The 27,912-nt window shown below is 39.0% G+C and overlaps 1 protein-coding gene across 1 annotated transcript in view; it reads left to right on the forward strand.

Moving 5' to 3' along the window:
- The window catches only part of ELP3 (elongator acetyltransferase complex subunit 3), a 104,161-nt gene that overhangs the window by 22,087 nt on the left and 54,162 nt on the right, over positions 1 to 27,912 (forward strand). Inside the window, exons 8-9 of the mRNA XM_070947157.1 lie at positions 7,841 to 8,002; positions 20,766 to 20,892. Of these exons, the coding sequence (XP_070803258.1) occupies positions 7,841 to 8,002; positions 20,766 to 20,892 (289 nt within the window). The remainder of the gene's footprint in view (positions 1 to 7,840; positions 8,003 to 20,765; positions 20,893 to 27,912) is intronic.

The following is a 27,912-nucleotide window of genomic DNA, read 5'->3' on the forward strand; positions in this document are numbered from 1 at the left end:
CTCATTTTGTATTTCTATAGCTCCAATAATTGCCTAATTATTTCCTTGGCCTTATTCAGACCCCAAATCAACAGTAACCTAGGCAACAGACAGTACTTTAATTATCTTATGCATCCACTAATACCATTTAAAACCAAACTCATTGGGACCAAGTTAATCTTTCAGTCCTATAAATCAAAAATTATTGCCAGATCCTAGCCACCTTCTGAAGCTCTCTTTCTGTAATTTCAGCTTTCCACTGGACACATATCTAGGTATCATAAGTATTTCAGAAACCGCATTCACACTTTTTCATAGGATACATATCAAACCAAAGTAGCTCTGATTAATATGAAAAATGGAGTGAAACACTATACAGTTATGTATAAATGGTGAAGAAATAAAAACTAAAGGAAGGGGATGAGTTTGTGTTTTTTTTTAACAAATAAATATTGAAAGACACGTATTCCATAAATTTCCGTGCTTATTTCTTACATGTATGATTTGCACATCTGCATATACTAGAATCTATAAAAGCTAAAGCAAGTAGAATAATAGTGGGAGGTAATATACTCAAAAAATAATAAAATCCTTTCCTTAACACAGAATCTTGCTGTTTAACAATTCCGTTTCATACATTTCATATCTCTCAAATAATCACAGTTGTCTCATGGCAACTGTAATTATTTGAGAGATATGAAATGTATGAAATACATAAATCATTGTATCGTTTTTTAAAATCCAACTTGTGATTAGCATTTTATTTTGTAAAGCTTGCATGCAACCGTGTAGTCTGAGTTTGAAATGTCCTTCCTACATGCCAAATAAGCTTTTGTGGCTTCTCTTTCTGATTTTCTTCTATCCAAAAATAAAAATTTCAAGCCATTTAAGGTTTGGCTTGCTTAGACCATAATAGAACAAGTTCTGCTTCATCCAACTTCGGCTGAAATGCTGACTGTGGTTCATGATTTATCCCTTTAAACTGCATGCTAATATCCTCTGACATTAGTTATAGGGAGTGAATTTTATTTATTTGAAAGGTATTTCTAAACTGCTTATTAAAATAACCCTAAAGGTAGCTTCAGTGTAAAAATATTAAGTTATAATAAAACATTGTAATGAATCTGAATTCACAAAAGCATTCCTATAATTAAAGAAAACAATAAAATGTGCCCTTGAAGAAAAGGGATTATTTGTAAGTAAGTAATTCAGTAACAAGAATTGTTCTGCTAAACAGATGGTAGCCGAAGAGCTGTTTGCTGAGAGCAGCCAAATGATAGCCCAGTCTCTACAATAAGATTTCTAATGTGCTATAGTTTATTCAAAAATCCTATTAGTGGGTGGGTGGGTGGGTGGGGGGGGATCCTTGAAGAATTGACTATGGTTCAGAGTTGGCTATTCGTATGAAAGAATTCAGGCTATACCACAGAAAATATGAGAAAGATATCTGATGATATTCAATTATATACCTCAATCCCAAGCCAACAAAGTGATCCTGTAAAGGTCCCAGTCTAGTATCTGAAGACTGTGCAGGTCTGATGGGAAGGAATAGACTCAGGTTCAATCCTGACAAGATTGAGTGGCTGTAAATCTTTCAGAGGCCTGGCTCTGGAATCTTTGGTCTTGCATGGAATTGCAGTTGCTTATTCAAGACTGATATGCAGTTTGGAGAATCCTTATGGATTCATTGAATAGAATAGAATTCTTTATTGGACAAGTGTGATTGGACACACAAGGAATTTATCTTGGTGCATATGCTCTCGGTGTACATAAAAGAAAAGATACATTCATCAAGAATCATAAGGTACAACACTTAATGATAGTCATTGGGAAACAGTCAATATAAATCTTAAGGATACCAGCAACAAGGTTACAGTCATACAGTCATAAGTGGGAGGAGATGGGTGATAGGAACGATGAGAAGATTAATAGTAATGCAGACTTAGTAACTAGTTTGACAGTGTTGAGGGAATTATTTATTTAGCAGAGTGATGGCGTTTGGGAAAAATCTGTTCTTGTGTCTAGTTGCACCTCATTACACCTCCATTATGGGTTCATTGCACCTAAAGAGTAGGTAGCAGCTGTGATCAGGAGTGCCTTTGCACCAGTTACATTCTTTCCTGGAACCAAGAACATTTCTGTCATTCATCTTAGTCAGCTCACAAACTGATTGCTGTAATGGGCTTTCTATCGGGCTGCCTTGGAAGACTGCCCAGAATCTACAGGTACTCCAGAATACAGTGATATAGTGATGGACATTTCTTGTTATGGCCATGTGACAAGTTTCCATCTCTCTCCCTCTCCCCCCGTCTCTCTCCAATATCTAAACATTAAAAAACTGGCATGTTAACAATTTACATGTAATGCCATCTTCAATGCTGGATAGGGTTATATGGCCCCTGAAAGACCCAGTGTGCTATTTGTGGGTCCTCCTGGACTCACAACTCCTAGAAGAGCAGGTGGCAATCATGACTAAGGGCCTTTGCAGTTTCATTTGTGCAACAGTTACACAGGTTCCTGAACCTGGTGGCTCTGCTGACAGTTATTCCTTCTCTAGTCACTTTCTGACTGGAGTATTGTAATGTGCTGTATGTGGTGCTGCCATGGAAGAATATCTGGAAGTTTCCACTGGTGCAAAATATAGCGGCACAGGCAGGTATGTGTGCTTCTAAAACAGAACATGTTACTTCTCCATTCTGTCAGATGCATTTGTTGCCTGTTTCCTTCTAAGCCATTCAAGGCCATTCAAGTTGCTGGTTTCTATCTTTAAAGCCCTTCATGGCATGGGGCTAGTTTATTTGAGGGACCATCTGCTCGCCCCGTCAGATTTGCCATGTCCTGTGAACTACACTTGGCAAGCTTGAGGAGGTGAACCTTCTCTGCTATGACACCAGCCTTATGGAACATTCTCCACCCTGAAGTGAGGTCAGCTCCATACATCCTTATTTTTCAGAAGTCCCTCAAGACCCGGCTTTGTCACCCTACTTGGAGATTTCAGGAAACCAGTAAGGTTTCTTTTGTGTCCTTTTTCTAATTTGTTTAATATGATTAGGTTTGACACATTTATGTGTCAATTGTTTTATTATTTGTTTTGCTGTATGCCACCCAGACTCGCTTCTTGTGAGATGGACGGGCATATAACTATAATAAATATTTAAAACATATTTAAAACATCTGCAGAACAATTCCAGAAAGGGCCAAGAATATTCCTCCTCCCTCTAATAATACCATATCATTGAAAGTCCTTTTTGTAAGTTATTATTGTTATTCAGTTATCTGTTTTGGTGTAGACTGTAGAGATATTCAGTATTGACTGGATACACCTTAATTGCTACTTATTTAGAATAGGTTCATTGAGTACTAGGCAGCTTGATAAAGGTATGGGTGGCTTGGCAGCTTTCCGCATCAGATTCCCAGTGCTGGAAGGAACATCGGTCATTCTTGGACTTGGTCATTCTTAGGTTCAAAGGACCTAAATGGCTTGATTTATTCCCTGATGATATTCCATACAGTGGCTGATTCCTAAACCACATCCCTTGCATTTTCATATCCTGGTCATTGGTAGGAACATGAATTGATTTATGGGATGTCTTACCTTGCTTGCCCCACTGGTCTATGAATACACTTTGTAGAAATGGGTAAATTGTGGATTATGCAACTCTGCTTTGTCTATATTTTTCTAAGTTCCATTCTGGTGACCTGCCTCCATTGTGAATCCTCCAATGATCTCGGCCATTTTCTTCAAATTAGCTATTACTTTTCTTAATAGGATACAGTGGTTCTTAATCTATATGTTTCTACATATTGCATTGTACCAGATGAATATGATGCCAGATTATATTACAATAATCTAATCTAGACTTCAAGAAATGCATTTATACAAGTTAACTTCTAGATTTAACTTGCTGCATAGTATGGCTATGACAAATAACAGTAGTTGCTGCAATGCAGAGTTTTAGCAGTGAGCAGATGATCCCCTAGCTGTAAGTAGGAAATGTAGTTAATAACCTAGTTTCTATCTCTTTTTATATTTAATTGTGTTCTTCCTCTTTAAAATACTTTTTTCTACAACTTCAAAGTAGAATGATTACTTTAGAATCAAGATATATTGCCTTTGATTTTATTTGCCAGGTTGTGTTTTGCAACAGTGCACTATATATTAGTCATCAGCGGAAAATTTGTGTTCCACCATTCATTCATTCATTGAAAATAGGCTTCTGAAAACTACTTTTTCCCTGCAGCGTGGGATGTGGCTGAAAGTTAAAGCTTCACAGTAGTTATAGGAAGTTGGCAGACCAGAGGCAAGGAAGGTTTTTTTTTTTTAAGGGTTCTCTAGAGAGTATAATTATAGTCTCTCCAACAGGAGCTAGACTTTGCTTCCAGTGGATTCCAAAATTCAGCAATGGACTCCTTTTGAGACTGTGAAGCAGCATCTAGAGTTCAGTAACTTGGGAAAGGCTGATTAACAGCACTCCACTTTTCTTCCCAGGGAAGATTCAAATTGATTAAGGGATTAAAATCCAATGAAAGTAATAAAATACAATGTAAAATGTATCTATTGGAGTTGATTGATCAAGTACCATTATACCTTTCTCGGTTCTTAGATAGACTTCCTTCAGGAGCATCTATTGCCAATCTAGTTCTTTAGGTTCCCCCAGCTAAGTATCTATCACCACTGTAAATCAGGTCTATGCATCTTTTTTTTTTTTTAATAAAAAGTTTTTATTTTCTGATCAAACAAGTATACAATATAAACAATCATTCAAACTATCATCAAGAAAAAGAAAAAAAAATCAATCCTTGGTAAACTCAATCTTCAACCCCTCCTCACCACCCCCCACCCCCGACTTCCCAGAACAAAAACAGGGCATAGATTTCACCAAACATTCGCTAAAATAAACTAGCTAACTGCAAGATTTAATAACTCCCAAGACCCCTTAACTCCCCTTTTACAATTTCATCAACCTCCCTTTTTATAGACTCAAAGTAGGATGTAATCCAATAACTCTAAGAGTTTTAAAACCATTAACAAATATTAAACATTCAAACCTAAAAACATTTTTCCCCCTCCTACTTTTCTCAAAGTTCAGATATTTTGAAATCTCATAACAAAAAATAAACCTTAGATATTCACTAATTAAATTTCTACATTTTTTAAATTTCTAAATTTCCCCCCTTCATTATTCCTCCCTCCAACTTTTAAAATTTTTAAAAGATAATCATCAACATAATTAACCATTAGTACATAAACTAAAAAACCAAAAAGGATTAATCAACCATTAATGCATCATATTTAAAAATCAATATTTAACTTTATACTTTTTCCCCCTCAGTAGTTATAACACCTAAAACATAATCATTTTTAACCATGAGTAGAACAACTGCAAAGCCAAAAGAAAAGGTTAATCTTCCATTCTTGCTTTCTTTTTATATTTTTTCCAATCTTTCTGCATCCCTCCTACTTCTATTTTGAGGAGGTTTTTCATTTTAATTTGAGGTTGATGTAACTGCAAAGATTGTCCCCTTTTTGAGAAAATTTCCTCTGATTTAGAGCCCCCAAATCGCCTCTTCATGCTTATATAAATCAGTTCATTCCTTCGTCTGTAAAACCAAAGTTTGTCAAGAGTTTGTGAAAAAAAGTTCAGTTGTTTCTTTTCTATTAAATGTATAAATGCCACTGGCAAATCTCCTTCATCTTCTGAAACTTCGAAAGTCTGGTCATTTACTACTTTTTTCCAAACCAAGTCATAATTTTGAAAGATTCTGTCAATTTTTCCGAAAAGAGCAGAGAATAAGCTCGAAAATTCTTGAGAAGATTCTTCCACCCTCTCTGCTGCAATCAGAATATCTCCTGAATTGTCATCATGCTCCGTAGTTGTTTTTGTCTCCTCAGTCATTTCTGTTGTTATCCCTTTAAGAATTGCTATTTGATTACTTATAGCTGCAGTATGATTATTCATGGCTTCTTTTATAAATTCTGTAAATTCTGCATCAAAATCCTTATAACTCTGTAAATCAGACAACTGTTTCGTTTCTGACACCTCCAAATAGCTTCCAGCACTTTCAAGATCTCCTTTCTTAGAAGCCATTTTATTTTAAAAGGATTTTCTTTCTTCCCACAACCATAAAATCATAAAATCAGAGCCATCCTTTTGAGCAGCTTTCAGCAATTTCTTTATAAATCACCAAACGAAATAATCTTTTCCCAAACAGCTCTTCAAAATCTATTCCAGCAACTTAAAGCCAGTCTCTGAGCACGAGTCTATTAGCAAAGACTTTCCTTTCTAACTTTCACTTTTAAAATCGCAACAAAGAAACGCCATCTTAACTTCCAGCTCAGAAAATCCAATTAGAAACATTGTATCCCCGGAGTTAAGTATTATACTTGCAAAAAGCTTGTCCTCCTGCTTCTGTTCCGCCTGCTTTTTTGAAATCATTTAATCTTCTGTTTGACAGCAGAAATTGGACGCAACGCCTAGCTCTGTAAAAAAAACAGAGTCCCCCCGGATCCGGAGCTTCAGTGGGCTGAACGGGGAGCTCTCGCCCTCCTAACCCCTGGAATTAATCCAGGGGTTTTCGGGGAGCTCTACCCTCACCCACCTGCTCTCCTCCCCTTCTTTTCCCGAAGGGGAGATTTTCAAGCCGTTTGACAGCTGATTAACGCTGTCAGAACGGCTCAACGGAATCACGGGGGCGCCGGTCTAAAAAGACCGTCAATGGCGCTGCGGAGCCAACCCGGAAGTCCAGGTCTATGCATCTTGATCTTGCTGTTGGTTATCTTCTTCTATTTTCTTCCATCTTTTTCAGCATTATGGACTTCTTAAGAGAACTGGGTTTTCACATGCCAAAATATAATAGAGCCGTACCATTTGCACCTCAAGTGACAGCACTGATTTATTGTTTTGTGATCCATTTGTTTGTTTTCTTTGCTGTTGCGTTCTCCAACAACAAAGTTCCTCACAGGTGTTCATTTGGAGATAGCCAGTTCTTGTGCTAGCCTTGAATGAGGTGGCTCAACTGTATATATCTGCAAATCAGTCCCATTAAATACTAAGACACTATGCACAGGCATGCACTGAAGTCAAGGCTGCAGTTCTTTGAAGCACAGTGGACATGCACCCGTCTTCGGTGAGCTTCAGGAACATTTTCAAGACAATTCACATGTTGATTTGTCTACCATAAAATTGTGAAAAAATCTTACATTTGTGAATACCAGAAACTCACTGACATTGTTCTCTGGTTCTTTTCATAGAGCAGGGGTGTCAAACTGGCGGCCCGCGGACTGGATGTGTCACGTGCAGGCCCCACCCACCCCAGCTCCGCAAAGGGAAAAACATTGCCATGTGTCATGTGACTGCAACGTGACGCCGCAAGTTTGACACCCGTGTCATAGAGGGGAAAAAACATGCCTTTGTTTCCTAATACTGGAAGTAGAATTAACACTTCTTTAAAACTAGTCTACATTGAAACATATCTGAAGCAAATAGTGTCCTGAAGAGAGAAAACATTCAAGCAAATGTCCTTTTTCTCCAAAGCTATTATTACATGAGGCAGCATAGTTTTTCAGTGCAGTGGATAAATCACAAGTGAGATCAGCTGCAGACTATCTTTTAGCAAAAAATTCTAGTTTACAGAATATTTCAGTGGCAGACTGCAGAGATTTAGGGACAGTTCTGAAAGCACCATTGTCATAGCTGTCATAAAATGATTTGCTAAGATATTCTCCGAAGCCAGTGATTGTAATGAGCTGTGCCAGCTTAGATAGATGTAACCTGTGGACCATAACATGAACGATCTTGACTAAACTTAACCCATCTCATTTGTAGCTCTTTTTCACTTTTCCTATTCCTTCCTTCTACAGATACTCTGAACGAAGCCTTACAAAGTGCATTGGGATTACTATAGAGACCAGGCCAGATTATTGCCTAAAACGGCATTTGAGTGACATGTTGTCCTATGGATGCACAAGGCTGGAAATTGGAGTACAAAGCATTTATGAAGATGTGGCCAGAGACACTAATAGGTAAGACCTGGAGGGACAAAGGTAAAAAAGAATAAAAGAATAACAGAGTTGTAAGGGAACTTGGAGGTCTTCTAGTTGAACCCCCTTTTCAGGCAGGAAACCCTATACCATTTCAGACAAAAAGGAGTTAGAAGCTTTTAGAGGGAGATTACACAAATTTAGAAATGAGGCTCGGCCAGAATCTTCTGTGGAAAGATAGCTATATTTTCAGTGTTTCCTGCTTCCAAGATTCCGGGCTGGAATTTTGCATTGTATAGGCGAGATAGGCAACGTGGGCACATTTCTTAGCATGCCTACCAGATTCTTTTGACCACCAGATTGTTTTGATTTTTGTTATCCTTTTTAAAATTAAAAATAAATGGGAAGTCAGTGTACTGTGCCACAAAATATACCTTTACCTTTACTTCTGAGAAAGTATTTGAGACTCGTATATATCTGAAAGTCTGTGAAAAATGGTGATTGCTTGGTGCTCAGTGTTGTATATGGAATGTGCCTACCCCATAAATTGAGATGGTAGGTTTTATCTTGGGGCACTAGAGAAGCAAATGGCAAACAAGTGATTTTCCACTCACAACCATCCTGTGTGAGTATCAACTCATAAAAATGTAGTCTGTGAAATATACAGGTAGTTCTCAACTTACGGCCACAATTGAGCCCAAAATTTCTATTGTTAAGTGAGACATTTTTAAGTGAGTTTTGCCCCACTTTTTGACCTTTCTTGCCACAGTTGTTAAGTGAAGCATTGCAGCTGATAAGTTACTGACTGTTCTGCTCCAGCTATGGACCCAAAGAACGCAGCACACGCTGCATTCTACAAACCTTAGTTTACTAAATTAAATCAGTCTTTTTCAAACAAAGGCTGTTAATTAACTTTCTTAACAGCCTACAAGAATCCAAAGAATAAATAATTGTAATCTTACTACAGTTAGCAGAAAGCCCAGAAGCAATTTCCAGGAAACTGATAAGAGAACTAAGATCAGGACGCAAAGGAGAGTGAACAAAGTTGTTCCCTGCAAATTGCCTCAGTCGTCGTCCTTCCTTAAATAGGCTAAGGGAGTGGCCAATTAGCCCCAAGCCTTACTCTCGAGGAGACCTCCTCTTGAGGAGCCACTCCTGCCTTTTGGCAACTCTGCGCGCCCGTGCATCGAGAAGAGGCTCCTCCTCTTCTTCCTCTTCACCCATGGAAGCTTCTGGAGGTTCTGAAGGCCCTGGCTGAATCCCCGCCTCTGGCACCACATCTTCTCCAGCCTCCTCATTGTCCGACTCGAGTACCAGCTGCACAGACTGCTGGTGCAGCACCACACCAGCCTCCTCGCTGTCAGAATCAGCTACTAGCTGCACAGGCCACTGATGGGCCACAACACTAACCCGGTTGTTAAGTGAATCTGGCTCCTCCATTGATTTTGCTCTTCAGAAGATCGCAAAAGGTGATAACATAACCCTGGGACACTACAATGGTCATAAATATGAACCAGCTGTCAAACATCTGAATTTTGATCACATGATCTTGTGGATGCCGCAACGGCTGTAAGTATGAAAAAAGATCATAAGTCACTTTTTTCAGTGCTGTTCTAACTTTGAACGGCCACTAAACGAACTGTTATAAGTCGAAGACTACCTGAAATTCATCTCACAGATTGAGATAACTGAAGTGCTTCTAGCTAATTGCTTCTTGAAGGATGAGTTAACTTTAAAAACCATCTTGAGTTTTAATATATAAGATGCAACCAAAATAGTCAGATTGTTGCAACATCTTCACAGCAAGAACACCTTTTGGACTTCTTAGTTTGGTGTCTATGCTATGGCTTGGCATATATCAGTGATGGCTAACCTTTTTGCCATAGAGTGCCAGGAACGGGGGGGGGAGGGTCACACCCGTGCATGCCCACATCCATAATTATATGACCCCCGTCCATGTGCACACAACCTAGGTTCGGAAATGGAGGTTGGTAAACTGACCGTTTCCAGCCTCCGGAGGGCCTCCAGGGGGGTGAGGAAGGCCGTGTTCACCCTCTCCAGACTCCTACAGAGGCTCTGGAGCCTGGTGAGAGAGAAAAATGGGCCTTCCCCACCCCACAAGACCCTCCAGAGGCAGGAAACAGCCTGTTTTCCTACTTCTGGTGGTCCCATAAGGCCTGAAGATCAGCTGGCCAGCTCGTGCATGTGTGTCAAAGCTGAGCTTGCATGCCCATCAATATGGCTATGTGTGCCACCTGTGGCATGCGTGCCATAGATTTGCCATCACGGGCATAAGTAAATATCATTGAGATTTATTACGGTTTGAAATAAATGGGCAAGGAGAAAAAAAAAACTTCTCTGATCCCTTATAATGCTAATTTTTTGGCCAGACAGCAAATCTAACTGGGAGTAGGTTTATGATAGGAAGAAAAAAAAAGAATATTCCCAAGTAGTTTACAAGTCATTTGTGCCATTTGGCAGCACGAGGACAGAGATTATGTCCTCTGGAGTAGCAATTATTTTCTTTCCATATGAAGTCAAGTCCTGGTACTTCAAATATCCATGAGGTTTTCTTGGCAGTGGTACAGATCTAATTGACAGCCCTGTAATTCCTGGAGGTCTCCCATCTAAACATCCACCAAGCTCAGCCCTGCTTACCCTTCGAGATGTTCACTTAAATACTTAAATGATGAGACATACTCCAGTTTACTAGATGTTAACAGAATTAGACATTCTGAGAGCAGAATGCAAGTCTACATCAGTCCATAGCCTTAATCCAGCAGTATTTTTAATATTGGCAATATGCTAAGTTTCCTTGTCCCCTTTCTGTATTTGTGGAAATTGTCTCAGATGCACAACAAAAGTACAACCAAGTACAGCTGGTCCACTGGACTTGAGTGGCCAATAAATTTAAATAAATAATAGCAGTAAACAAAGTATTTGCTCATTTATAACCAAGTTAATGCAAAAGAATCGTGCTGATTTGATAATTTGAGGGGTGAATCAGATTTAAGGGGTTCAGGTGTACAATTGACTATATTTAAAAAGGGAAGTAGTACATCAAAGTTTACCTTTGAGATGAGTCACTTTTCTGGACTTGATAGTCTTATGAATATTAGGGCCTGGGATTCAAAGTTGAAAGAAGTTTTGGTTTATACCACACTATGATTGCAGAAAGTCTTAGTCATCATACGTAATTCTAAATTACCAACTTATTCTGCTGCATATTCGCCCAAAACTAAAGCTTCCAGAACTAAGGCTTTCCATGTGTCAGATGTTCTCTTTGGATGCAGGAAAGACTTGGAAATTGCACGAAGAAATCAACAGCAATTTCTTTACACTCTGTATCCAAGCCAGCGTCCTTGATCAAATGTTGCCCTGCTTTTTGGAATTCCCTTTGGGCAGAGATTTATTTAACGTAGTCCTTCTTTGACTTTAGGAAAAAATTGAAACACCTACATATTCCATCTTTCATGGGAGGAGGGTGTGTTGTAATGGGAAGGTAGGGTTATGGATGTATGGTATTTGTATTTTTATCTTTCTTGATCGTTTTATTTTTATATGTACTGAGGGTTTTCTGGGACTATTATTTTATATGCTGACATCGTTAGCCTCCTAGAGTCTTTGGAAACAGACAGCGTGCAAGCAAAAGAAATTATAAAAATGCAGCAGCTTGCATATATTTAAGCACATGATAGCAGGAATATGAGGGTTTTATTGTAGAAATGTGGCCTTTATTGCAGATACTTTCAAGAAATCTGAGTAACTGTTTATAGCTATGTCTTTTATTTTTCATTTATATAAATATATGTATACTAATATGTAATGCCAAATATCTGTATATGCATTTACCCTAGATCAGGGATGTCAAACTCGATTTCATTGAGGGCTGCATCAGGGTTGTGTTTGACCTTGGGTGGGGGGCAGGGTGGGTGTGGCCAGCTCGATATCACTTGTGTTGGGGGCGCCTGTGGGGGCCCGAGTGCTTTGCTAGCAAAAATGGGCTCCCAAGCTCTGTTTTCGGCTGCGATGTCTTCCTACAACCCTCTGCCAGAGAAAACAGAGCTTGGGAGGTCCACTCATGGCCCGTGCAAGCTCCATTTTTGGCTGTGAAGCCCTCCTGCAACCCTCCGCCAGCGAAAATGGAGCTCAGGAGGGCCGCACGTGCTTTTGCTGGCAGAGGTACCGTGGGCTGGTCTTTTGCTGTTTCTAGGACAGCCCTGCAGGCCAGATCTAAGCACCCCACGGGCCGGATCCGCCCCCCCAGCCTTGAGTGACACCCCTGCCCTAGATGATACTTGCAGAAACCAAATTCAATGTTCAATATTCAACAAAAAAGTGGCTGCCAGTTGCTACATTCCAGTTACCATTACCTGTAACTTCGCAATTTTGTCATCTCATTTTGCATTCATATCTGCAAGCATTTAAGAGTATCTATAACAATGTAGTATGTGAATTAGCCTGGAAGAGGCCCATTCAAGTGTTCTTAACTGATCCTAACTTTCCACTTTAAAATGTTTCACCTTCACTTTTCACTTTCTTCCGTGCAATATGGAATCATAAGCATTTCTTAGGTAGGTTAGTTTTCTATTAAAACGTAAAAGGCTCAAAGAAAACAATACAAAAAATTCACTGGTGTGGAATTGTTTTCTGATTGAATAAAATGGACTGACTGACTCTTCTGATTGAGTAAAATGGATTGACTGACTGACTGTTTTCTGATTGAGTAAAATGGAGTGACTGACTTCAAAAAGTAGTGAAAGAGAAGCATTAATGCTGTCAAAATATTGAAATGTTTCAATATTGTAAGAATGCCATTGTTATTCCTACGTTTTAAAAAAACAGTGGGGGGAGGAGATAACAATTGAATGCAGAAATATTCTGAAAAGGGAGGGGGGATTGTTAAGCATATCTGGAAAAGTATGGCAGAAAATTGATTGAAATAATATAGAAAATGACAATTTAGTGAAGTGCAAAACAGTTATAAACCAGGGAGGGAATGTGCAGGCCAGATTTTTGCTCAATCCCGCCTTAGGCGTGAAAGTAATTTTGGGCCAATCACTCTCTCTCTCCCTCTCAGCCCAACTCACCTCACAGGCGATGGTTGTGGAGAAAATAGGAGGAGGAAAGAGTATTAGGTATGTTTGCTGACATGAGTTTTCTGTACAAATAATAAAGGTGGGATAATATATATATGCAAGTCTTGGCGTATTCAGGTCTTTTCCCGTGTAAGATTGAGAGTATCTTGGCGACGTTTTGACGAGGTCCCACTCGTCATCTTCCAGCTGGTGTCTTCGGCTTGAAGACACCAGCCTGAAGTGGGATCTTGTCGAAACGTTGCCAAGATACTCTCAATCTTACACGGGAAAAGACCCGAATACGCCAAGACTTGCATACCTCTACCCCTGAAAATCTACGAAAATACACACACACACACACACACACACACACACACACACACACACATAAATAAAGTAGCAACAGAAAAGGCTATGAATTTGAGAAAGATTTTTGCGCATTGGCTAATTTAGTGAAAGAGTATGATAAAGAGAATGACCTTGATTTGATTAGCACAAACACTATAGCAATATTGGTTGCTGAATGCCATAAGAGCAGTGCATCATTAAGTAAAATGCATGAGAACCAGTGGAATGTTTAGTAAAGGATTCAGTGGAGGGAGCAGGATCTGTATATTGACTAGACTAGAGTAATTATATTAATAAAAATGGAGTGAATTGGGGCTTCTGGTTGGCATCGCTGGCGTCGCGGACGGTCTTTTTAGACCACCAGCCCCGTGATTCCGTTGGAGCCATTCTGAGAGCGCTAATCAGCTGTCAGACGGCTTGAAAACCTCTCCTTCGGGAGAAGAAGGAGAGGAGAGCCGGTGGGCGAGGGTAGAGCTCCTCGGAAGCCCCTGGAGTAATTCCAGGGGCTTGGAGGGTGAGAGCTCCCCGCTCAGCCCACTGAAGCTCCGGATCCGTGGCGACTCCGTTTAAACAGAGCCAGACGCCGGCGACCGACTCTGCTGTCAAAAAGAAGATTAATTGATTTCAAAAGCAGACAGAACGGAAGCAGGAGAACAAGCTTTTGCAAGTATGATGCTTAACTCCTGGGATACATTGTTTCTACTTGATTTTGCTGAGCTGGAGGTGGAAATGGTGTCTTCGTTGTGGGTGTAAAAGTGAAAGTTAGAAATGAAAGTGCTTGTTAACAGATTTGTGCTCAGAGACTGGATTTAAACTGCTGGGATTTGAGAGCTGGGTGTAGAAAAGACTATCTTGCTTGATAAATTACAAATAAATCTGAGAAAGCTGTTCAAGAGATTTTATGGCTGAGAAAAGAAAATTTCTTTTAAAATAATATGGCTTCCAAGCAAGGAGTTCCTGAAAGTGGTGGAGGCTCTCTAATGGCGTCAGAAATGACACAGAGAACTGAGTCACAGAGCCAGGAGGATTTTTGTAGAGACCTTACAGAATTTATAAAGGAAGCCATGAATAACCAAATTGTAATTATTAATAACCTAACAGCAATCATAGAACAAAAATTTATAGAACCAGTGGAGGATATAAAAGCAACTGAGGATGTTTTTGAAGGAAAGCACAATGACAATGTAGGAGACATTTTGACCAAAACAGAGAAGCTGGAACTGGCTGGCTCTCAAGAATCTTCAAAGTTTCTTTCTGCCCTTTTGGAATTAACTGACAGAACTTTTCAAAAATATAATTTGGAGCAGAAAGAAGAAGAAACTGACCAGCCCTACAAGGTCTCGGAGGAAGATTTGGCAGAGGCTTTCACACAATTAATTGAAATGCAACAACTGGACTTTTCTTTGCAAACTGATCGAGTTAATTCTTCGTTCTATGAACTGACTGATTATATAAGCAAGAAGAGTCGATATGGGGGCTCTAAATCAGAGGAAATGGTTCCAAGAAAGGGACAAGTTTTAAAGATACATCAACCCCCAGTTAAAATTCAAAACCACCTCAAAATAAAAGTAGGAGGGAGGAAGAAAGACTGGAAAAAATACAGAAAGAAAGGAAGAATGGAAGATTAACTTTCTCTGGTTTAACTATTGATGTATTAATGATTAATTATAATGATTAAGTAAATGATTTAAGAGTTCAATTAATGATTAATTAAGGTTTAATTATTGTTGTATTAAGATTTTTTAAAATATTTGAATTTTGAGAAAAGTAGGAGGAAGAGTAAGATGATTAAGTAAATGAACTAAGAATATCTTACAGATGTATTACGAGATTTTTAGGCTTTGAATGATCTATTAGTGTTTATTAATGGTTTTTAAAACTCTTAGGGCTAAAGGATTATATGTTATTTTGAGTTTAAAGGGAGGTTGATGAATAATCTGTAGAAGGGGAGTTAAGGGGTCTAGGGAGTTTTAAGTCTTGCATTAACTTAGCATATTTTAGCGTATGTTTGGTAAAATTTATACCCTGTTTTTCTTCTGGGAAGTCGGGGGAGGGGGGGTGGGAAGGGGGGGTTGAAGGTTGGGTTTACAAATGTTTAAATAGATTAGTGAAAATGTTATTTGTTTGAATTTAAAAAAAATAATAAAAACTTTTTGTTCAAAAAAAAAAATGGAGTGAATTATTGCAAGTTATACCTAAGTGGTAAGAAAGAGATATATGAGTTTGTGTATCTTGGTAGAATATTTACTAAAGATAGAAAAATATAGAAATTTTACATGCTCAGAACAAAGGTGGGTTTCAGCAGGTTCTGACCAGTTCTGGAGAACAGGTAGTGGAAATTCTGAGTAGTTCGGAGAACTGGTAGTAAAAATTCTGACTGGCCCCACCCCCATCTATTCTCTGCCTCCCAAGTCCTAGCTGATCGGGAGGAAATGGGGAGTGGGGTGGGAATGGAGATTTTACAGTATCCTTCCCTTGCCACGTTCAAGCCACGCCCACCAAGCCATGCCATGCCCACCAAGACACACCCATAGAACCGGTAGTAAAAAAATTTTAAACCCACCACTGGCTCAGAAGAACTATAAGACACATATTCCAATGTTTGTCAAAAGATGCTGTAATGGCTGTGTAAAAGGGCATAGCAGATCTCACCTCCCCCCATTCTGCTCTCTCCCTCCCCATCTTGTAACCTGTATTTTTATTGTGATTTTATTATGATTAAAGGTAATCCTTGACTTACAATCACAACTGAGCCCAAAATTTACGTTGCTAAGCAAGACAAGTGAGTTTTGCCTGATTTTACGACCTTTCTTGCCACAGTTGCTAAGCAAATCACTGCAGTTATTAAATTAGTAACACGGTTGTTTAGTTAATTGGGCTTCCCTATTGGCTTTGCTTGTCGGAAGGGTGCAAAAGGTGATCACATGACCCTGGGACAGTACAAGCATCATAAATATGTTGTTAAATTTTGATAATGTGATCATGGGGATGCTACAATGGTTGTAAGTGGGAAAAAGGGTCATAAGTCACTTTTTAAGAACTGTTGTAACTTTGAATGGTCACTAAATGAACTGTTGTAAGTTGACAACTACCTATGTATGTGTATGATTTTATTGTTTTTAATGTTGTAAGCCATCCAGAGTTACCTCGCAGCGAGATGGGTGGCAAATTTATTTATTAATAAATAAATAATACAGTTTGGTGTTGTGATTAAGTCATCAGGCTAGAAATGGGATACCTTGAGAATTCTGATCTCACAAAGTCAGCTGGGTGACCGTAGGCCACTCACATTCTCTCAGCCTTAGGAAGGAGGCAATGGAAAACCACTTCTGAAAAACCTGCCAAGGAAATTGCAAGGACTTGTTCAGGTAATCATTAAGAATTGAACATAACTGAACAAAACAAGAAAAAAAAATAAGGGCATATATCTGCATTTTGTTACATGGAAGCAGGAGTTTTGTAGGTCAGGAGGGAAAAAGGTACATTGAATGCATTGGGGAAGAGTGACTTAAGAAGCGCTTATCATAAAAACAGTGAAGAATTGAATGAATGTGGACTGAATACAAAAATGAGTGATCACTAAGAAAGAATATTGAGCTGGTTTATTCATATATAGAAAATACACAAAGCTCTAATCTGAAAAGAAATAGACCAAGGAAGAAGAAATGGGTCAAGAGAATGGGCAAAATAGAGAAAGTTGTAATTTGTAATGCACTGATAGATATATACTGTATGTATGTCTGTCTGTCTGTCTGTCTGTATGTATGTATTATGTATCTATGAAGGATTATTCTGCATTCAACTAACAATAATGTGAACTTAAGTAAATTAATATAAACTAAATTAGTCAAATACCATTCAAATTATGAGAAGTGTGGAAATATTTCTACTGATATTCTAAACTTACCGACTTCATAGTAATACCATAAGATGTTCATAAATACAATAATAATCTCTCTAGGATGAGGTAGCTAACAAAATTAACAATATCTTATTTGTATTACTAATTGTATTGAAGTGAAAGTATTTGAAGCTGCAGTAATTTCTTTTGGATACAGTGCTGTTGCTTGTGCAAGTAAAACCTTTTAATTTTCCTGGCTTGTTAAAAGCCACTTTCCCAATGACTCATGGTTCCATCACTTGAAGATTCAAAGTAGCTCTCAATCTTCAGGAGCAGAGAATGAATGGGAGAAAATGGATGGCTGTAGTAAAGTTGATGAGGAAGGGAGAGAGCAAGAAAGAACGTATTTTCTGAGCACAGTTCTGCTTGTCCATTTCTGAATCAAGTCGGTTAAATTGAGTTCTTATTTATTTATTTATTTATTTATTTATTTATTTATTTATTTATTTAAACTTATATACTGCCCTTCTCCCCAGGGGGACTCAGGGCGGTGGACAGCCAAACTTAAAACACATATAGTACAAAAGTTAAGAAAAAACTAAAATAAATTAAATCATCAGCATTTCCAATTTAAAATCCCAAATCTACAAAATCGAAAAGTTAAAGCCTAAAGTTTAGGCTTTAGAGATGAAACTCAGTTCACAACGTAAGTGTAAATAGCAGTCTAAATGGCTCACTACCCTTTTCTTATTACTCTAGGCATCTAAAATGCATTTAGGTACATTTATACATTTGTTAATTTTATTTGCTGCCCATCTCACCGTGAGGCTATTCTGGGTGACTTACAATAGTAAAATGGAAAAAGGAAAAAAATAATTAAAAATGTAAACATAACAATAGCAAAGCTGTGAAAAAATAAAAACAAATAAGGAAAGTACAATAATATGAATTAAAAGTAGGGCAGAGGGGGAACAGAAAGTGCAGAGGGGTTAATGGGGGTCAGCTAATTAGTCCAGTAGCCACCTCCAGTGCGGGACTTCCATATTGGGGCCACAGGCCAAAGAGCAGAGTCAGGTCTTCAGGCCCTTGCAGAAGGATGGAGGGTAAGAGCAAACGTCAGTCTGCGGAGAGGAACAGGATGTTCCACAAAGCCGACACTACAGCAGCGAAGGCTTTTCTGGATCCTGCCAGTCAGAGTTTCTTGACTGACAGGATCTGCAACAAGCCTTCTCTGCTGACACAAGTAACAAGGGCTTGCCTTAGCAACACAACTTGGTTCTTTGCTTATGATAGAAATAGAAATAGAGATATAATTTTTGAAATGTAATTGTGTGGCGATACTATAAACAAGGTATATAAAATATATAAAGGAAGATCCTACAGAGCAGGGGTGAAATCGGACTGGATCGCCCGATCCGGTAGCGATGGTAGCGGGTGGTTCGGAGAACCAGTAGCAAAAATCCCTGTGTGCCCCCCCATGCCCAACTGAGCCACATGATCATCAGAGGCTTTTTTTTTTACTTTTAAAAGCATTTTTTCTACAACCTCTTCTGACGAAAAAATGCTTTTAAAAGTAAAAAAAAAAAAGCCTCTGATGATCGTGCGGCTCAGCTGGGATCGTCAGAGGCTTTTCAAAGCATTTTTTTTCTGCAACCTCTTGGCCAAAGAGGTGGTAAAAAAATGCTTTGAAAAGTCTCTGACGATCCCAGCTGAGTTGCCTGATCAGCAGAGGCTTTTCAAAGCATTAGAAAAAATGCTTTGAAAAGTTTTTTTTAAAAAAAAGTTGGCCACGCCCATCCAGTCATATTACCCCACCACCACCAAGCCACGCCCACAGAACCGGTAGTAACAAATTTTACATTTCACCCCTGCTACAGAGTAAAGGGGATTAATAAAACATTTGGGAAGGAACAGAATGAGAGATTACTTAGCCTTCATATAAAACTCTTGAAATTGGTGATTGCAATAAATCATCCAACATAGTGCTTGTGAGTTTCTGCCTATGCTATGCAATAGGAGTCTCCTTCATTCTTTTTCTCCATCACAAACAACCTGGATGCATTTTAGAAGGTTCTATAATCTTGTAGGCTGAAGGGAGAATAAATTCTGTTGGCAGAACTGATATGCAGTTCCATGTCATCATGATTAATTGGATTAAGCACAATGCTTTATCAACAGAACTGCATATCAGTTCTGCCAACAGAATGCTTCATTTTCCTACCCAATATTTGCCTTCTAATATTGTGGATTTGTTTGCGTGTATTTAGCATTCTTGCCCCAATAACCCTAAGTCTTGTATGCATCTATTAACCTTCCCACGATGACTTCTTTCACCTATAAAGAAGACGGAATCTGGAAGATGAAGATATTTTCATGCTTATCTCAGGTAGCTGTATGTTTTTAAGGGTCTTGTTGTCTTTCACAGACAAATAAATAATTGAATATAGAGGATATTACAATATGGAAGGTAGACCGTCCGTGTTTGAGTAAATATAATATCCTCTCTAATTTTTCCTATATCAACTCAAATTAGAGTTAGAAAAATTTACAGATATAGCAACATGAAATAGAATGAAGTAGAAAATGAGGTTTGTAGAAAGAATGTTATTAAATGTACATTCCATGCATGTTCCATTTGAACATGGTTCTGTCTTTAGCTTTTGTTGGGAGTGACTGTCAATCATTTACTATATATTAATGATATATATGTTCTTGATTATAGTATTTGAAAGTATTTGAAATCTGTTGGTATCAAAAATTATAGGTATAGGGTTGTCTAAAAACTTATGTGAACTAGAAGGAAAAAAACCTATACCAGATTTGTAGCAATTAATTTTTATATGTTTATTAACATTTGAATTACTCCTTTTTTGACACTGGGCCATAAAAAAATACTTTTAACTAATATGGCCAACATGTTTAGAATTATTTTGTCTAGAACATAGTTTCCAGGCCTTTCTTTGTTCCATGCTTATTAAGTTTGTGGTTATAGGTAAAGGTAAAGGTAAAGGTAAAGGTTCCCCCACACATGTGTGCTAGTTGTTTCCGCCTCTAGGGGCAGTGCTCATCTCCGTTTCAAAGCCGAAGAGCCAGCGCTGTCTGAAGACATTTCCGTGGTCATGTGGCCGGCATGACTAAACGCTGAAGGTGCACCGAGTGCTGTTCCCTTCCCACCAAAGTGGTCCCTATTTTTCTACTTGCATTTTTTTATGTGCTTTCGAATTGTTAGGTTGGCAGAAGCTGGGACAAGTAACGGGCACTCACCCCGTTATGTGGTACTAGGGATTTGAACTGCTGAACTGCTGACCTTTCGATTGACAAGCTCAGCATCTTAGCCACTGAGCCACCGTGTCCCTTTTGTGGTTATACTGATCCTTTAATGTTGTTATTTATAGATTTTATTAGTTTTCATAATATTTAAAAGGTAAAGGGTTTTGGATACAGATATTCTAAAATGTTTACTCAAGAGGTTTTCATCATGGGGAACATAATTTTTGAATATGTATATGTAAGTTTCTCAACAATTTCCTTACTCCAGGGGCCATACAGTAAAAGCTGTGTGTGAATCGTTCCACTTAGCCAAAGATGCTGGGTTCAAGGTGGTAGCACATATGATGCCAGATCTCCCCAACATGGGACTTGAGAGAGACATCAACCAGTTTGTGGTAAGAATTTACTCTTTTTTTTTTAATTTCTCTCTGATTATTGCTCCCTTAGACTCATGAGACAATCAGACTCACTTGCCTGCAGAAGGAGAAGAAATAAAGCAACCAATGAAAACTTGATCCTTCCTTTGAGTATCCTTTTATCACCAAGCCTTTTCATCAGACATTTGACTATTTGACACAAAAAATCATTCTGACTGTATCTTAAAGTCAAATGTTTAGCAAAGCAGTGGTAATTACGTGGACAAAGAGTCATTACAAAGCTGTGAACTGGTTGAATAAGCTATGTAGAAATCCACGTTTAGCAAGATCATAACTGAATCAGAGTTCACTTTAGCAAAAGGGGGAGAGAAAGAAAGCAAAGGTTGGAGACAAAGTATCATATGTATACCAAGAGTGTTTCTCATAATATGATTATACTATTTCCCATAATACTAATAGAACTGCTCAGGGCCATAGATCCTAGAGAAGCTAAAGGAATATTTCACCAAACATACTGCAGCTGGTCAAATTCATAAATTGTTTACAACTAATACTTTTGCAGCACTGGTTTCTATGTCCAGTGATAATTTTAAAAGCTTGATACCATAAAGGTATGGTTCACATATTTTAATAAGCTATTGGTTGCTTATTCAGTCTGTTAAGGATATTGTTGTGTTACCAACCAGCAGAGTAAGTGCACAGAGAAACGGTACTGAGAGCAATGAATACAATACATACAAACTGGTTTAACAAAGCTTTTACTTTGTAGTGAAAAACAATTGCATAGTCTTTTAGTCAATCCAAGTCTTTAGCCATTCAAATCAATCCGAAGTTACAGATATCTTCTTACCAGACAAACAGCAGTCGGTAATAAATTCATGCTGGTAACAAATCACGCTGGTAGCATATCCATCCACGTCTTCACACATGACAGTAACAGTTCCAACCAGCAAGTCAAGCAGCAAGTCAAGCAATGATGAGAGCAGGTCCAACAATGACTATAGCTCGGCTTCCTTATATACAGTTTACACTAGTAATTATCCACTTAAGATAAGTCAGCAGTGCAATGACTCAACAGTACAGTTAGGATAATTGCATTCAGCAGTCAGTCAGCAGTCATTAGTCATTACAATGACTCAGCAGTACAATTACTCAGCATTACATCTTAGAGTTACAGAATACATTTAAAGTTATAGAACACATATATTGCCTGGACAGCTTGTTAGACTTATACCATATCCTAACACAGTCTTTGTGGTCTAAGCTTTAATTGGCAGAGTTCAAACAAAATACTGAATCATTAACCATCAAACAAGAGTCTCCTTGAACCTCAGGATGGTGGCAAATAAATTTGATGATGATGATAACAACAAGAAGAACAACAGCAAATAGCACACTATGCCATCAACTATCATTTAGAGACACTCTGCCTAGGTTTGCAAAACATGTCAAATCAGACAAACCATATCAAGGCTCACATAGTTTGTGAACCCAGCTGCATTTCATAAATATTATAATAATTTAACAGGATATCCAATGTTGAAAGGTAGCACTACATTACTACAAGCAGTCAAACGGGTCTAGGACTATTCGGCGTGGCCAGCTCACTGCCGCCAGCTCACCACTACCAAGTTGCCTCTGCCAACTCATTGCCACCAAGTCACTGCAGGACAACTCAACCCCACAATTCGCTGCAGGGACAGATCGTTGCAGGCGGCTGGAGGAAGAGCCAGCCCGGTGAGCGAATGGGTGGGCAAAACAGTGGCAGCAGCCGGAGGCTTCCCATTTTCATATCTCCTTGCCGCTGTGGGCCATTCAGCAGTGGTAGTGTTTGGGCCGTTTGGCAGTGGCAGTGGCCAGGGCTGGGGACGAAGAGGTAGCAGTGACTGTGCATGTCCCATTTTCATACACATCCACCACCGCCGAGCTCCGGGATACAATTACAACATTCAAGAGAATTTGAATTGGCAATTGTATTTTAATAGGTCATGTGGTTCCGTACCTGAAGTGTTTTATTTTATTTCAGCAAAGCCTCATTTTAATAGACTGATTTAGTATAGTGCAGGAAGAACCGGAGTAGGTTATCTTTGGACTTACATTATTTGTGTGATGACATCATATACATTTTTACATAAATAAATATACATTCATTTCTGACATTTGCATAATGTGGATATCACATCAATGAAGATGTAAATGACATATTTATATCGTTTGTATCATTCGGGTAATTACTTCTTTATGCAAGTAATATAAATCATAGTGGAAGACAATTTTCTTTTTGCTTCTAAACTGCCACATATTTTAGCTGGGGAGTTGGGAGAGGATTGTTGTTGGAGCGGTAGAAAGTTAGTCACAACAACATTCCGTATTCAAAGACTTTTGCCTGCGTCTGATGGAGACTGCCTGAAGATTGTATCCGGTGGAGTGTGAAGAGTTGATTGGACAATGTGATGAAGTTGTGGGTGTAGGGCAGGGCTGTGAACTCTTAGCTGGATGGGGAAAACCTGGAAGCTTCAGATTCGGGTTTTCCCAGATGTGCCAACATGACATCTCTAATAAATTGGAACTTTGAGGAACCTTAGGCCTCAGAGCTTTATTTTGTTGGGGGTGTTCCTTGGAACCCTCACACATAGTGGAGATTTGCTTTGCTTTGCTTCATGCGAAGTCTTTTCCATTAAGATCTGATCAAATGAGATTTCATTATATTAAAATGAAGAAAAGTCTAAGAAAAGGGATAGTTTGTAGTTAAAGGACCACAAAGCAGCAGAAGGAGGAATCCCAAGTGTGCATTTTCCACTTGTAGAACTTATTTCAATGCTGTTTTGACAGCATGGGTGATTCATGGATCCCCGCTTCTATTTTCCCCCCAGGTCACCTCATTTTTCTTGCATTGTGACAACACACGTGTGCCTTTTATTGCCTAATGTAGTCTTGAAATGCTGGCTGTGTTAAAAACCTCATTAATTTTGGTGAGCAGTTGATTTATGCCAGCTATTAATCTGATCATGTTATAAACTCCCCTGCTGAATCTGAGGCACTTGAAGGGATATGCGTTCTGTTTCTCTAGTTTTCTCTAATTTCGGCCCTATTGATGTTAATTGTTTACAGTAGAAGTTCTGGAACAGTGTTGTGAATTATGTGTTGCTTAGGTGTACAATTTATTATTATACTGTAAACAAAAAGTTGCTTTTGAAATTCTCTCTTCAAAATTTAGAAATCTCAATAGATGTTGTAGCAACCCATGGTGCTTGCTAGCAATAGAAAGTCCCACATTAAATCCTCATGAAATTTAGATATATTCATCTAGCTTTATCAAATACCATAACTTAAGAAGAACCGTAATGAAGCACTCTAAGGACCTTTCTAGTCCAGCATTCTCTTTTTGTAGTAGTAATTATGGAAGTCTCTAAGAAGAACATGAGTACAATAGTCATATTCCCAAAACTGGTAGTAAGAGATGGGCTGACTGTGATATGGGGAAGGGACAATGAAGATATAGTGCAAAAAAAAAGTAGCCATTAGTAACCTTATCCTTCATGATTTTATTTAAAAGTTTAAAGTAATCTCCATTGCTAGTTTTTTTGAAAGCAGATTCCATAGTTAACTGTGAAGTTGTGAACGTTTTTTCTTTCTTTTGTTTAGTATCCTAACCATCAGTGATTCCTATTCATTAAATGACCTAGATTTTCATACAACTTGGATAACAAATGAAGTGTAATGGTTCAAGTTGTAAACTAAGATTAGGAAAATCCAGGTTCCGATTTCTAATTAGCCATAAAGTTCACTCAATTATTTGATCCTAGTGTTACCTCAGAGACTACTGAATGTCATAGGATTGTTATGATAAACTTGGAGAAGATAAGCTACAATATATTGAGCTCCTGTAAGAAATGCAGGATAAACAAATAGTAAATATGCTGTTAAAAATTTATAGTATTAGGCAAGAGAAAGAAGGAATTTAACTTCATCCTGTTTCCACACCATCATTAGTGATGGTTACCTCTGTCATTTCCACCCCTATCCCCATCTCCTAACTCATGGAGGAATAACTATTTTTTCGGTAAGTCTAAAACAGCAAGAAATATCTTCATATTTCATATTACAACAATACTTCATAGCAGTAGTGGGTTTCAATTTTGGTTGCTACTGGTTCACATATGGGTACATGCGTGCTCACACGTGCATAGAAAACTTCTGCACATGCTCAGAAGCTTCTGCGCATGCGCAGAGACGTCCAGGCGGGTAGGCGGAGCCTCCTGCCATCGCCGCTACCGGTTCGCTCGATCCAGGGCGAACCGATAGCAACCCACCACTGCTTTTTTTTTTTTAATTTGATTTATATACCGCCCTTCTCCGGAGACTCAGGGCGGCTTACAATGCGCTAAGCAATAGGCCTGCTTCATAGGCCTTAAGTTACAGACTTCCAAAAATGTTTAAGTAATCAAATAAAAGGGGTGAGGAGAGGAAAGGTATTTTTCCCATTATTGTACACACAGGGAAAATCTCTTAAAAGACTTATTAAACTGACAAACATCCCCTTGAAAACCTGCCAGTTCTGCAGAAGGAAAAAAAAACTCTACAAGATCTTTTTACCTTTTCCACTCTTAGATTAGCAGAGGAAAGATATAAGGTGTTTGGCAGCAGTGATTTGAAAAAATATTTCCAAAAGCTTTATTCAGCACTCCATAAATGCCTGAAATAATAACTTTAATTACAAACAAATTGCAGTCGGTTAAACTCTGAACAATTTAATAGTCTTCTTTTTTATTGTTTCCAGCCCAATGGAATGTTGGAAAGAAATAATGTAAAGGGACTCAGCCCTGTGTCTGTCCATCTGTCTGTTCCATCTGTCCGTCCATCCATCAGCAGACTGACTCCAACAAACAAACAAGCAAAAGATTGGTTTGACAGGAAAAGCTAACGCAACAAAAAGGAGTAGTTTGGAAATGGGCTACGGGGGGAGGTGGGACAACCCTATGAGCATAGACTCTAGAACAGTGTTTCTCAACCTTGTGGTTGGTGGCTTTACGATGGGTGGACTTCAACTCCCAGAAGTCCTCAGCTATCTTCTGGGAGTTGAAGTCCACCCATCTTTAAGCCACCAAACTTTGCAGGCTGGGGTATTCTGGGAGTTGAAGTCCACCCATCTTAAAGCCTCCAAGGTTGAGAAACATTGTTCTAGAAAGTGGCTCAGAATGTCTCTTTCAGTCTTCTTCTTTCTTTCCTTCAATAAATAAGCATTTGGGCAGCAAAACACCGAATGTTTTTAGACTCCATGTTTTCCCTTGATCGTAGAGATTATACATTCTTTTAAAATAGAAATATATGATCACCCTGGTAGTGTTTAAGATATAAGCCACAATTCACCTGACATGCTAAACCAAGCCAATGTTCTGACCTAGGCTCCCTTAAAAAGCAGGAAGCAGAGTCTTGGTCTGGCAAAACCTCTTTTATTTACACGCTGTGAATTACTTTCATTCACAGCAAGGCCTGTCCAAACAGTTTTTCAAAGGAATAGTTATCAACACACCTTATCTCGCTTGGCAAGCTGTCATGTAATTTGTTTCCAAACGAGGCAAAAGGCAAAACTTGTCACAGAGTCTCTCAGAGTCACGGAATGAATGGATTGTTTCCTGCAAAAGCCCACTCCCTGTTCGCTCCTCTTTTGTTTCCTATGGGAGGGGCCAATCATCTCCAAGGTGTGGCTTTACTCCCAAGTCGACCCTGCTTTCTGAGTTGTTCTTGTCTTCTGGCAGCTCTGCGCATGTGCACACTAGGAACGGGCTCCAGCTGTTCCTCTGCCTCACTGCTGTCTAGCTCCCTCTCTGCCTCCAACGCCGAGCCCTTGTCCAAGCTTTCCCCAGCCCCCAGAACTGGCCCATGTTCTTCCCCATCCTCCTCATTGTCCAACTCTGCTGCCAGCTCTGCTGGCCGCCAGCGGGCCACAACAGCCAAAGACATAAAATTTTCATAGATTTTCTTTGCTTTTGGTTTAGCATGTCAGATGAATTGTGGCTTATATTTTAGAATGAGTGAGCCCCAACATTTGTGGCTTATGCCAGTAGTCCCCAACCTTTGCAGCTTGGCAGGGGGGCAGAGGAGAACCGGGCAGTGCAAGCAGCAGGCTGGTGCACAAGTGCACACGCCACTCAATTTACGCAAGCTGTGGGCCAGCACACATATTCACGCACACGAAGCTTGACTTGTGCAAATTGTGTGGGATGCGCATGTGCACATGTGCCATGCAAGTTGAGTTGCACACGGGTGCATGCCACCCTGCCATTCATGCGGCCTGGTTGCAAATAGGTGAAGGCCTGGTAGTCAGGGGTTGGGGACCCCTGGTTTATACAACAAAGCATCATTAAAAAGAACCTGTTTTAGCACATAGTACAGCCCCAACTTTTCCATGCGCTATTGCAGTTATAGGGCTATACAGAAATTAAGGTTTGCTGGTTACTTTCTTGTTTCAAGAAAAGCTACATACTTGGATTTAACCGACCCAGAATTATTGATTGGGGATGGCGTTTAAATTAAATAAATATATTCCATATAGCATGGAAAATGTATTAATTTTTATACCAACAGCTAACAATGTTCTGTTCTGTTCTGTTCCATGTGCTCAGATCTCTTATCTTTGGCACTCAGTGAATAGCACAAGGGAAACAAACTGTGAACATGTGCTAGGTACATCTGCCTCTGTCATGAACTACATGGGGCAGCCTCCTATGTTTAAAAAAACCCTCTGTGAACAACTAGGAGCAGTTTGCAATTTTTCTCTTGCACCTTCATTTCTTTTACAGCTGATGAATGGTAAAAACTGTTCCTCCGCCTTGGGCTGCTTATGACTCATCAACTGAAAATGCGCAGGGCAATTTTGAGAGTTGAATGATAAACCTTTGCTATCCTCCCCTCTGCTCTGCCTTGGGATTAATTGTTGCTGTAACATCATTGACATTTAAAATCTCTGAAATAACTGCAGGGGGAAAAGTCAGCTGTGTCAGATTTTCTGGTTCAGGAGCTCATTTGCCTTTCCAA

The sequence above is a fragment of the Pituophis catenifer genome, unplaced genomic scaffold (genome assembly GCF_029215685.1).
Source record: "Pituophis catenifer annectens isolate HBS135680 unplaced genomic scaffold, rPitCat1.0.hap2 SCAF_1, whole genome shotgun sequence".
NCBI lineage: Eukaryota > Metazoa > Chordata > Lepidosauria > Squamata > Colubridae > Pituophis > Pituophis catenifer.